The sequence below is a fragment of the Cucurbita maxima genome, unplaced genomic scaffold, assembly GCF_002738345.1.
Source record: "Cucurbita maxima cultivar Rimu unplaced genomic scaffold, Cmax_1.0 Cma_Scf00047, whole genome shotgun sequence".
Taxonomy (NCBI): Eukaryota; Viridiplantae; Streptophyta; class Magnoliopsida; order Cucurbitales; family Cucurbitaceae; genus Cucurbita; species Cucurbita maxima.
The window spans coordinates 207,512-220,201 of record NW_019272063.1 but is presented as its reverse complement, the minus strand read 5'-3'; the positions used below and the strand labels follow the sequence as shown (position 1 = coordinate 220,201).

At 34.7% G+C, this 12,690-nt stretch overlaps 2 protein-coding genes across 7 annotated transcripts in view; both read right to left on the bottom strand.

Moving 5' to 3' along the window:
• The window catches only part of LOC111470702 (ADP-ribosylation factor GTPase-activating protein AGD3-like), an 8,749-nt gene extending 5,588 nt beyond the window's left edge, over nucleotides 1-3,161 (bottom strand). The window contains exons 1-2 of one of the 2 annotated variants that reach the window (XM_023116289.1): nucleotides 2,328-3,161; nucleotides 275-351 (exon numbers count right to left, since the gene is read on the bottom strand). In XM_023116289.1, coding sequence (XP_022972057.1) covers nucleotides 275-351; nucleotides 2,328-2,372 — 122 coding nt within the window. In that variant the 5' untranslated portion in view covers nucleotides 2,373-3,161. The remainder of the gene's footprint in view (nucleotides 1-274; nucleotides 352-2,327) is intronic. The other variant, XM_023116290.1, reaches the window with a different exon arrangement.
• A 3,550-nt stretch (nucleotides 3,162-6,711) lies between these two features.
• Nucleotides 6,712-12,042, bottom strand: LOC111470817 (ubiquitin thioesterase otubain-like). Of its 5 annotated transcripts, none has more exons than XM_023116456.1 (10): nucleotides 11,702-12,042; nucleotides 10,598-10,893; nucleotides 9,889-9,954; nucleotides 9,723-9,806; nucleotides 9,501-9,623; nucleotides 8,831-8,883; nucleotides 8,650-8,699; nucleotides 8,475-8,575; nucleotides 7,263-7,527; nucleotides 6,712-7,003 (listed from the first exon to the last, which is right to left on the bottom strand). In XM_023116456.1, the coding sequence occupies exons 2-9, from the start codon at nucleotides 10,763-10,765 to the stop codon at nucleotides 7,264-7,266; spliced, it is 909 nt and encodes a 302-aa protein (XP_022972224.1). In that variant the 5' UTR covers nucleotides 10,766-10,893; nucleotides 11,702-12,042; the 3' UTR covers nucleotides 6,712-7,003; nucleotide 7,263. The 5 variants fall into 5 exon arrangements, with proteins under 5 accessions (XP_022972224.1, XP_022972223.1, XP_022972222.1 ...); XM_023116455.1 differs by having other exon boundaries at nucleotides 6,752-7,002; nucleotides 7,255-7,527; nucleotides 10,598-10,819; nucleotides 11,702-12,041; XM_023116454.1 differs by having other exon boundaries at nucleotides 6,752-7,002; nucleotides 7,255-7,527; nucleotides 10,598-10,896; nucleotides 11,702-12,040.
• Nucleotides 12,043-12,690: the final 648 nt, after the last annotated feature.

Genomic DNA, 12,690 nt, shown 5'->3' with positions numbered 1-12,690 from the left:
TTCACTAAAAAAAAAAAAAAAAAAAAAAAAAGGGCCATTAGAAAATTCTTGCAGAATCTTGGCCTTGAGAATAAAAGTTGTTGGAACCTATCTAACGGAAACTGCATTGAATATCAAAGAAAATCCTTGTGTGAGCGACTAAAGTCCTCTAAAGAAGATTATGACTTCATGTAGAAGCACAACTGTATTGATACTGAAACTCCTTATGGAGGGATACACATATTTTCTAAACAACAAACAAAATGAAGAATAAAAAATGCCAAAATAGACGTACGTGTACTTTCGACATCCTTTAAAAAACTTCAAACTCCTCTCCCTCAATAATTCAGCACTTTCCTCCAAGCATTGTATCTGTATCACAAACGTTATTGACGACAAAAACAACTTCCATATGAAAAATATTCCAATTGGTACAAGCATGCAAATTATTAATTCGAGGGTGCCAAAATAATACACTCATGTTTATAACTAGTGCAAGAGTAACCTAGCAAAACCTGCATATTTGCAGATCAACGAATCTCAATATGTATTTAATTGCATGAAGAGAACCAAATCAGAATTCACAAAATTTAGAATAGCATCTCTGTAGTTAAATCATTTACAAAATCTCAATCCTCTGACTGTAGTTAAATCAATGACCAGCATATGATTAAAATCTAACGGTAATGGTTCTAACTTCTTCCAATTGCAAGCTTGAAGACCGTCTTGTATCCATTTTACTTCCATAATTGTTCCATTTTTACTCTCTCAAATTTACATGCGCTTTCTAATTACATTGTTAGATAATTTCAAAGATTTACCTTCCGAACATCTGGGATCCACTCAAGTACCTTCCTATATCAAAGTTTTGTTTCAAGCATAATTGGAAGACAAGATGCATGTATCACGTGGCAGCCATGTACAGAGCTATTACGTAACTTTTATAGACAAACCAGGGAAATGAAGGTATGTTGTTAAGAAGGCAAGGATTAAATTATCCAGTGAATGTTCCTTAGAATAATTGTTTGGGTTATACTCCTTTCTAGATCAACTCAAATTTGAGCGCCTTTCCGGTATGCTCCTAGGAGTGCTAATATTCGTTCCTACTCTTTCCTACATCGGAGAAAAGGTTGTCTCTGTTTCACTAGATGACATGGAGAAACCAAGGTACTGTCCATTTGGGAACAAGCCAGCCAAAATCACTTCCATCTTCTTCTTTTTTATTTTCCTTTTTGAGTGTTCATTATATATGCATGACATCTTCCAGAGATCTATCTCGGAAAGCTCTGTTTTTTTTGGTGGGTAAACTTTTAAGATCAATTGACTGGCAGTCCAGCACTCTGGTTAAAAGAAAACGGCAGTAATCATATGGTATGGCTTTATCTTAACAATCTCAGACAGTAAAAGAAAGACTAGTAACTAGATTGTTTAGGATTAAAATGGAGACAGTACAGAGAGATCTGGAAATGAGACAGATTTATGGTATCTCTTTGGTCAATTATTACATATAAATCAACAATGTTTATATGTTTTCTGCACGGTTGATTTGTTATCATTTTTTTCTTTTTATGGTAACCTTCAAAGGCATGGGGATTAGTGATGGCGGTGGTCATTACCTTTACAGTCTGTAACTATTTGTTCATATCCTTTTACCAATTTAAGGATGTTAGAAATAAAAAAATAATGAACAACATAACAGACTTGGGAACTGTGACATAAAGAAGAAAGCAAACTGGAAAACTTGGCTCGGGATAAGAACTCGAGCATTCAAATTATAGGATCTTTCCTTTCAAAGATATACATATAGACACGCATTCAAATGCATACACATACAGAAATTTCAAAATTCTAATAGGGACTGTCAATGCCTAAATTTCAAAAACTATACACTTAAATTCCCGCCCTAAGAACAGGTAGCAATTCAATTTTCCAGGGCAAGTAAATTTTAAATTTGGGAATAATAGAATTTCTTGGAATAGGCTCATTAAACCAACATCTAACCATTTAAATGACGACCAAGCTATCTAGTAATTTACTGAAGGACGATGGATATAAGTGGCATATCCGTTCATTAAAGGAACTTTTCCAAAATGATATTGACCGCTTGCTTGGCCATGAAACAAATATGGAAAGTGTTCATTAAAAGAAAGGGAGGGTTTGCAGGATTCACAGACGGGTTCGTCGAAATTTATTAACACCCTAAAACTTCTTCCTCTAGTTTCCTTGTATGTCTCAGAAACCGGATGATAATTAATACCCAGAAAAATTGAACTGAAAAGAGAAGATGAAATTAAGAAAAAAGCGCACACAAATGAATTATAAAGTTGAAAAGGAGAGGAAGAGCTGACCTGCTTGCGGAACATAGGAGAATCATCAAGCTTCGAAAAAGGCATTTTGAGAGACAACAAATATAGTTGCAGCCAAGAGGGAAAACCAAATGTCAATCAGAAGGCGCCATTAAAACTCGATCAGGGTAAAGGGGAGCAAAGCAAGACATGGATCCCCCAGAAAACGTGAAAAACAGAATCAGATCTTCCACATTCTAGTCCATGATGAACGACAAGAAAACCCCAGAAAAAGAAACGCAAGAAACGACCACACTATGAACAGAAGGAGAAAAGGAAAGGTGAGAAGAAGAAGAGCAAGGCAGAATAGGGGAGAAAAGAGAAAACCCAGAAAAGAAAAGGGAAGAATTATTATCCCAGAGGGGTAGAGAAGATGATGAACAGAGAGAGGGGACTTTTTTTACAGCTCCCAAAAAGAAGAGAGGGATTAGGAAGGGAATTTAATGATGTAATCAGGTGAAAGGGGTGGGGGAATGGGAATGATTTGGTTTCAAAACCCTAGAAGAGGAGGAATGAGTGGGAAGAAAAGAAGGGGAAATGGGATTGAGAAGGAAGAGACGAAGAACGAAAATGAGGGCATTAATGGATGTGGGTTACGGTGTTGATCGTTGTATTGGGAATTGAATGAAAGTTTGATAAGCAGAGGAGATTTTCAGAATCTCTAATCTCTTCTTCGCTTCTTCGCTTCTTCTCTTCTCATGAACATTAAAACCTGAAAATGTAGAAATGTAGAAAATGTAGAAATGTAGAAAATGTTGAAAATGTTGAAAGGGAAACAATGTGTGTGAGAGACGAGGAGAGACAGGGCACAGTCATTGATTAAAGCGAAAAAACAGAGCTTTTTTTCTCTGCCTTTGGCCCCTCCCTTTTTTTCCCCCCTCTTTCTCTCTCCTCTTTTCTTTTTTCCTTTTTTTTTTTTTTTTTTTTTAATTTTATTTTATTTTCATTTTTTTAAAAAAAAAAGTTAATATACCTGAAGAAACTTTAGGTACAAATGCTTAATTTTAAAAGTTTAAATTAGGCACGAAAATGGAACCTATTTCTAAATTTACATATTAAAATATATTATATTTTTTTTCTTTGTAAACGAAATGTAGCCGGATATGTGCAAACTAGTAGTTCGAACACAACCAAAAAAAAAATAAAAATGAATTTTATTTTTTCCCCAATTTTAAAAGGAAATGGAGGCAAAGGCAAGAGAAACAAACAGGGGAGGGAAGAAACGGCGTCGTTTTAGGAGGGTGAAATGAACGACGTCGTTTTGTTTAGAGTGGGAAGTGACAAAAATAGAAGTGAGACAAGCCACCGCCTTTTGAGGGCGCGTGTCTGTCAATCCCAGACGACCACCATACGGCCAGAGCGGTGTCGTTTTAAAAGTAACAAAACAGAACAAAACAAAAAAAAAACAAATTCCCCAATTTATCATTTATCATTTATTCAAACTCCTTTCGAGTAATAACAAAAATAAGTATCTTTTTTACTTTATTTTTAATAATATTATTATTTTATAATTTTTAAAAAAATATAACAATATTGAAAGAATATTGCAATTTTTACCGTATTTTATATATTCTTCTAAGTTAAATGACATGATATAATTTGTGCAATTAACTATTATATTTTAAAAAAAAATTATATCATGTCATGGTGGACACGTGCTGCAGAAGCGCGTGTAGATGGTAGAGGAAACAGTTCTACCATCTTAGAATGTAATGTGGCACACAACTGTGTTATGTCCCACCCAAAGTGGGGCCCATTTTTAAAAAAATAAAATAAATTTCCCTCCTTTTCCTTTTTCTTTTTTCTTTTTTCTGGGAGAAATCGGAAATGGATGATCCAATAGAGAGAAAGGATATACCAAAAAGAAAAAACCAAAATTACGTGAGGGCCCACCTGTTTCTGTTCAAAATGATCTCCACCGTTGATCCGAGGGTTTTCTTTTGTAAAAGAAGAAGATGGTGCGAATCAAGCACACTCCAAACTATGTTCGTATTTTTTTTTTTTTCTCTTTTGGACTAAAAATTTAATGAATAATGGATGATGAATTAAGATGGGAGAGAAACTTCCACCTTCAACTCACAAAATCCTCAAACAGAGAAAATAAAAAAAAAACTTTCTATATGATTGGATGATCCAAATAATCAAACCATTTCCGATTTGGGTTATGGTTAATTTTTTTAAGTTTGTGGGTTGGAGCTAGACCATCTTAACCCTAAACCCTACTTTTAAGATGGATATTTGATATTTGAAACAGGTATAAGTAAAACATTATGACTCGTGGGTATTTAATACTCACATCTGAGTTGTATGAGATTTTAGTTATTTTTTGTAACACCCCAGATAAAAGAGAAAGAGAGAGCGAGGGGGAAGAGTGTAAAGGGAAATATTGAGAAATGAATGAAGTTGTTGGGGAAGGGGACAAAGATGATTATTGTGTGGGGTAAAGTGCTCAAGCTTCTTCATCAACTCTCCACCATGATTGAGGAATATTTTTGTTTCAATCATATGCCTTTATGCTTACCATAATAAAGCATTTCCTTCCTTCTTTTTTCTATATATTTTTTTTCCCCTCATGCATGAAAAAAAGAGTACAAAATTATGATCAAATATCCATATGTATTAAGTTAGGTGAAATTCCAACTAATTTGAGAAATCATTGGTACAAACAAAAGTCACATACAAACAATTAATCTAATCATAACAAGAAAGAAAACATATGGAAACAACAAAATCTATGTTTTTTTAGCATGATTCGCAAATCATTATAATGTTCCTAAACGCCAAAGGAGAGAAAAAAGAAACCAAGTATATGGTGGGTAGCTTGTTGGGAAGAACCATGTGTTCTTGTTGGCTGTAACCTTAGGAGAATACCTATCTAGACTCGGTTTAGACAGATGTTAAGGAATTCCAAGGCTCCAAGCGAGATGTTTAGAGAAAGACGAGAAAAAAAGACAATAAAAAATTCTTCTGCGTTTTTATTTTGATGATCCCAATAAAGTTTTTAGACATGATTTTCCACGTAGCCCAAAAATAGTGTTTGAGAATAGATGGAAAGTTATAAGAAAATGAGGAAAAGAAGAATGGGAGTGGAACTTTACTTTATGATGAAGTGAAGAGAAGACTATGCTATGGCCTATGTCCTTCCACTTTTTTGACCAATTTGCATCTCTTTCTATGAAATTTGGATCAAACCTTTTGCTTTTTAAGCCATACCACCGTTGCTTCTACCATCTCCCAAATCCACTTTCCTTTCTTTTCACACTCTTATTCAATACTCATTTTTAACTCCTATCCTATACATGGTGCATCGTTCTTTCTAGTCACATCTCCAAAGCCTCAAATGTTAATGATAACAAGAAAGAGAGAAAGACACTTAGGAGAGAGAAAAAGATGAACAAGTTTAAGCTTAATAGTGACTATGAGTTCAACATTTGGGGTAAGAACTTCCTTAATAATGTAACCAATCAAATAATAAATAAACACTACCAAAATCAAGGACCGATACTAATATGGATAGTTCCTTGATGATGAGAGAGAGAAAAATACATGACAAACTTTGAATAAAACTTTCACTGCCTAAACGATGCTACACATAAAAGTTATAACAAAAAATAGTTCAGTTGATTAAGACATTATACTTTAAACAAAAACAAGACGATTAAGAGGCATGAATGCTTACAGGACGAAGCTTAAATAGATTTCATAGAAATGTTAGTATCTGGTTTTAGATTTCATAGAAATGTTAGTATCAGTTTTCTCTGGAAAGGAAATGAGACTTATCTCAGGAGAAAATCAGATATTAACATTTCAGGAGAAAATCAGATATTAACATTTCTATGAAGTCTATTTAAGCTTCTTAAAGAAACCTTAAATGTTTCTTTGGTCACTATTCTTTCAGCTTTCTTTCCTTGATTCAACACTCAAGGAAAAGCCAACGAGGGGAGGTTAGATAGAGATTCCATATGAACTACTTTTGGAATTTTGGATTCTATTGAGATATTTTTTTGGGACATAATACACATTGATCCAAGACTTCAGAGTTAGATGTTTATTTGGTCCCTGAGGTTTAATAATAGACACTCGACCCTAAGGACTACAAGGAGGCACAAAAAGTGAAAGAGGATTGACCTCTACCATCAAGCAAGGAAAGAGACCTCGTTTCTCCTTCCTTCAACATGCATAGCACGCTTGACTAATAATTTCAAACGTTGATGACTTCGAGAACTAAAATGTCTTCCTATCACCCTAAACAATATTATAGGGGAATGCTGTTACCCCTAGCAAGATGTATCAATTTTCACCCAAAATTTTAATTTCATCAAATTTAATACTACACGTTATAGTATTGCAATATAGGCTGATTCACTCCAAAAATAAAAAAGGAAAATCCCTAAGAAACCTACTATTTTCGATAGAGATCAAGTTTTGGCACAAGGAAATCTATTTGTATCTCAATGACTGATCACATATATTCCAAATTTCAGTTAACCCGGCGAATATAGTTTTTTTTAAAATAAAAAAAACTCAAACAGCTCAACAATATATTTAAAATCAGTACAGAGCATCTGGCAAGCATCAATTATAAAGATCCAACCTTTATCTCATCGAAACTTTGGATCCATGTCTGCCGTGCCAATGCAGTTGATCTTTGAGAGCCCCACCTGGGTTCGCCAGTGGCCTGAAATACATGACATATAACTTAAGATGAACCCAGAAAAAATCCTTCAGTAATCCTATAAAATTCCCAAGTAAATCAAAGACTTCAAACATATTTTGCATGATGAATGAGGATGTAGCAGTAATACACTGTTAAAACATCATCATTTTATACATACAGACTATACAGTTAATCTCTTGCAATATAAAAGGTGGGCAGGAAGAGACATTTCTATGACTAAATTTTTCGAACTAGTTCATGAGAAAAGCTTACCAATGCGCATCACTTTGGATAGAGAATATCATAGTGACCAGGACGATAGAGCAAAGTAATGAAAGGGATCTTTATCTCAGAGCCAAAACTAGCACCTGAGACATCACTAGAAGCAGGAACAAAATCATGGTGATTTACACTGATGCAACCAGAATCACAAGAGCTCCGATCGAGGTACAGAACACGGATTGGCACGCCCAATGCATCAGATAACGCAATTATGTGTACATGATCACTCTCTTCACCCATTGGTTCAACTGCTGATTTGCAGAACTGTGCCAGAAAAGATAAAATGAGAACATGATTGAAAATCATGATATAAAGATTATTCTATCTTCTTAAACAAGAGAATAAAAGGATTCTGATGCACAAAAATATGGAATAATAAGACCAAAGAAATTTCATTTTAATCCAGATAAAACAATGGACCTAAGGTCTTGTATATTTAATGCAAACAAACAGTGAGAACCAAAATCCTGACTAATGGGACAGTATTTTTTTTTAAATCCGTAAATGTTTGGATCAATTTTTACACACCTCAACTTTTCTTACAGGACAACTTTCTACCCTACTGCATTAGATAGAAAAGCAATTCACAGGAAATTAAAACCTGGGTGGGTGCTACCATGACTTGAAGCCTTGAACCCATACCCTTTGCCCTCTTTATTATTTGCATAGCCTTTATTGACAACTAGGTTACTCAAGGTGGTTTTGTTTACTAAAATTAAATCTGGATCAGGAAAAAGAAAATTGTGGTAGATATTGTTTGTTGACAATTAGATTCTTAGAATGAGTCAGAAGTTCAATATATGTAGGACCCACAAAATGGTAGAGATTTTTTTTAAAAAAATTGGACCTAGAGAATAGGAGTAGGCGATTGATAATCATTTATGATGTAATGATGCTTCTCCAAAATACGAACATGAATCTTCATTTTTAAGTGGGTTGCACTTATTCTATTCCCCACTCGAAGTAAACAACAAGGGAATGTGAAAGATCCAATATTATTCCTGTCCAAGGTAACATGATCTAAAATCATCATTATTGCATACTAAGTATAATCTGTTTCTGCAAGAAACTACACTTAAAACTCGGTACCCAAACCAATCAACTTAGGTTTCAACATAATTTGTATGGTCCAATTTGCAACATAAATCTAAATATAATAAAGGCCAACAAATAATGTAAAACTTGTTTGAAGTATTACAAATTTAAGAAACCTGATCAACCGTTCCATGTGTCAATCCCATAATAAAAGGCTCAAAAAATTCTGAACGCTTTTGTATTTCACCTGATGTAACAAACCTGAAAAACATAACAACTAGCAAAACAAATTTGTCAGCAGAAACAGAAAGAGCGAGGCGACTGAATATTGAATTTACAAACATCACCCACCATAATCAGAGATGGATTGGTCTCGACTCCTAAGAACAAGTTCATCATGACTGCATTCAAGAAAACTAAGTCAAATGCAATCATGAATGACAGATTTCACAGCTGAAAGCAACAGAATATTCCACTATTAAATAAAATTCGAGAATTGAAATTCCAAGGTAGAAGGGCAGGTCATTGACACCTTATAGAATTTTCATTTCCTTGAAGAGCACTTTCCAGCTGCTCAAGGAATAGCTGAAAAGATATTTTAAACATACCTATTAATCAGAAATTATATTTAAGGCAACCACCATTAACCAAGGATATTTAGCAAGTTTATACCGAATGGAAATAAAGACAACAATAATAAATAAGGAAGAGTCTAGACATCTCAATTCTTTCAGGTGATATAAATTCAGGACAATGTTTTTAGAAGTAGGAAGCACGATGAAACAGAACAGATCTTTAGGGTTCATGTGCAAGGCACAAAACGAAGTGAGGACTTCAATGAGGGGAAGCACTCGGTACATAAAATGTTCAAATTAAGAATTAGCATGAACTATGAGATAGAGGCATGATGGATTAATTATTAAAAACATCCTCAGTATAAGTCCTTGACAAGCCGCTATTCAAGCCAAAAACATACTATAGCATCACAAATTGCAAGGAAAACATCACGGCAACAATAAAATTGATGTAGCACTATTTCTATCTGGAATGTTCGATAGCACATTTTGAGATTGTAAGAACAGTTGCTTCTAAACTTCCACACTTGAGTTAAATGGGAGAAATAAGTCAATATTGCTTATAGCAGGGATAAACATTCAAATAATAAACTAATTTTTTAAAAAATGGGCATAGAAACAATTTACCTCAAAAAAATCTTCGAAAGTAATTTCTGTATATCCCAGACTTCGAAGAGTTTTCCTACAATTTTCCACATTTATTTTGATCCGATCAACTTCAGCGGTGTCTTGCGACTCTAAAATATGTTCCTGGTTAGAGAGGCCAAGTCAGTAGCAGCTGAAGTCCGATGATGCACCAAAAGTACAATAACCAATCTTCTGAGATACATTAAAAGTATTTAGACTTACAAGATACGAAAACATGAAGCTGCGGAGAAAGCAATTCCCATCACCGCGTGTTCGACGAATGGCAGCATATTGGCCACTGAGCACCTGCATAACATGTAATATAAATATATTCTAAGAAAAACTACTCTCCCAAAAAGAACAATAGAATAAAGGCAATAAATAAAACCTTAATTTTCTCCAGCAAAATGGGACTTCCGGATTTATATTCAGCTTCTAAAGAAGAAAGTGGTTCCTGCAGCTCCGTTGCCATTAAGATTCATTAGGGAGTAAAAGAAAGATCAATTGATTAGACCATCTTAGAGCTATGAAGCCACAAAGAGGAATTCAAAAGCACCTCATCCAACAACAAACAACCAACCCTACCCCAAGCTCCATAAGAGGGTTAGAGACATAAGCCCAAAAGCTAAACACCAAAAAATGTCAATAAACGTACATAAAATTCAACTTTTGAAACAAACAATGGTGCAGAATCCCTCCAACATTTCTAAACTCCAAATAATTTCTAAATCTATGCTTAGAAACTGTGTTGGCAAACAATGTTTTATGATTTTTCCAAACATGGTATGATTGATAAAATAAGTGTGTCCACTTCATAGCATAATATGGAAAAAGAAGGGAAGAATAAAGATTAAAACTTGGTTTCCTACTTGCATAGGTGGATGAAGCATGGTCCTTGAATGCAAATAAGGATGAAAAAATGGATAATAAAAATCCAGGAACACAACAGAATGCCAGATGCAACAGTATAAGATGAAACATGTACCAAACAAAAAAAAGGAACCAAAAACACAAACACACGGAAGAAAAAGAGCTAAAAGTGTTGCAACATCAAGACTAAAAAATGCAGGATATTAAACTTAAATAGGTGAACCTGCCTTGTCACCAACAAATGGAACTTTCTCAGCCTCCTGAACAAAAATTGCAGATTTCTGCTGCATGATTTCATCGTCACCAAAAGTGTCCCAACTATCGTAGTCTGGTGCTTGAATTGATATCACAGACTCCACTTTCCCATCAGCATCAAGATTTTCCTGATTCTGCATTCTTTTAAAAGGAATGCTTTGTTTCCTCAATTTTTGAAACCGGATATGAAAAACCTATTCAAGAATTCCCCTGGTAAGTTCACTGTAATGATCCAACCAGCTCATAAACTTGTTTGCTTTGAGACGACCTGCTGAGCGTTTGTAAAACATTATCTCGTAATATAATGTGTAGTGGTGGCATATCTTCTCTCATCGCTGAAGTTAATAACTTGATCGTTCTCAAACCATATGATATTGATAATTGAATGCCAGTGAAAATAGAACATGGCAGTTGTCAAAAGAATATTGCATAACAATAGCAAACAAATGCAATACTCATTGCACACGTTAACAAGCCCATCTATGAATTCCATGCCTAAACCTTACATGGTCGGCATCCAATTTCTTAGCCAAGTTGCTAAAGACCATGATGAAAAAATAAGCACCGGTATACAGCATGCATTAAAGAACTAGAAAGTGCTTATAATTTTAAAGGTGATAAGAGATACAGGATCCAATTCACTCATCAACTGAAACATAACAACCAAATTGAAAATTCATATCTTGAGACATTGCTTGCATTGTGCATTTGTGATTAGACTGAGCACTTTGCATCAGAGAATTAGGGTAAACAAAAGGACCTTAGAATTACTTTTTCAATTTCCCCACAACTTAGAAATGAAAGCATAAAATCCTTAATTCGAATTTGTTTGAGTTGAAACAAATTCAATATTATTAAATTCTCTCAACCTATTCCGCGAACATACAAACTCGGAGACATGAAAATACTTTCCATGCACAGAGGCTACACCCAAGGAAGCGACGTACACAGCCGAACTTAAGTCCGCCCATTCTATTAGCTACTTAATCAGAATCCAAATCCGATAATCATCCAACAAAATTATACTAAGCAACGATCGAATAAGAGAGAAAAAGAAAAAGAAAAAAAAATCTTACAGATTAAGAGGCAGAATAAAGAACGGAGATTGAAGAGCTGGACGGCAATGAAGGACGCTCGCTGTTCGGTGCTTGGGAGGACAGACACTAAAAGGGCACAGGCGAAAGGCTGCCGTGGACGGAAGAGATCACCATTGCCGCCGTCAGTGAAAAATAGGAGGAAGCATTCGAATCGAAAGAGAGAAAGCGAGAGGGGAGTGGAACTGGACGTTGGCAAAGACGGGTTAGGGCTGCAGAAGAAGATGAAAAGAGGTCAACAATGGTGAAACTGAAACTGAAACTGAAACTGAAAAATCTGAATCCCTGAATCTGAATCTGAATCTGAATCGTGCCTACTTAGGGATTTGGTAAGCCTTTTGGGCTGTGCTAACTTTTTAATAATAAATTAATAATTATTTAAAAGAAAAAAAAAAAATTGTCTAGTACTAGGTTGTCAACTATTCCATGTGTTTTTCTTTTAATTTAATTGTTTTCAAATCTAAAATAGTCTAAAAAGTGTGATTAAAATAATATAAACCAAAAGCTTCTAAAAACGGTTCTAATTTGTCTAATTAAATTATCTGTCCTTATGATGAAATATATTGATCCATCCAACAATTATCGGGTAGCTTTTACTATTTCGTGGTTTCAAGGGGGTGGACAAATATGTAGTTTATTATTTATTTAATATCGTCCACATTCTTAATTCCTCGAGACCTTAGCCACGATCATTTGATAGTTTTATGGCATGGACTGTTCTAGTTTTGAGTATTCTTTTAGCAAGATTGTTGAAGTCTATTTCTGTTGGGGTCAGTTCTTTGGTAAGAAATATATCAAGCCATATCAGTGTGTCGTGGGCCATAATTGTCATGTTTAGAGGTTAACTAGGTGTATGTGAGAAGGAATGGATCTTGTGCCTTTCATGGTACATGCCTCGTTCTTTGTTCTCATGAAAGATAACGATAACCCTTTGTTTGAGTCAAATTCCAATATAGTATTTACCACGTTCG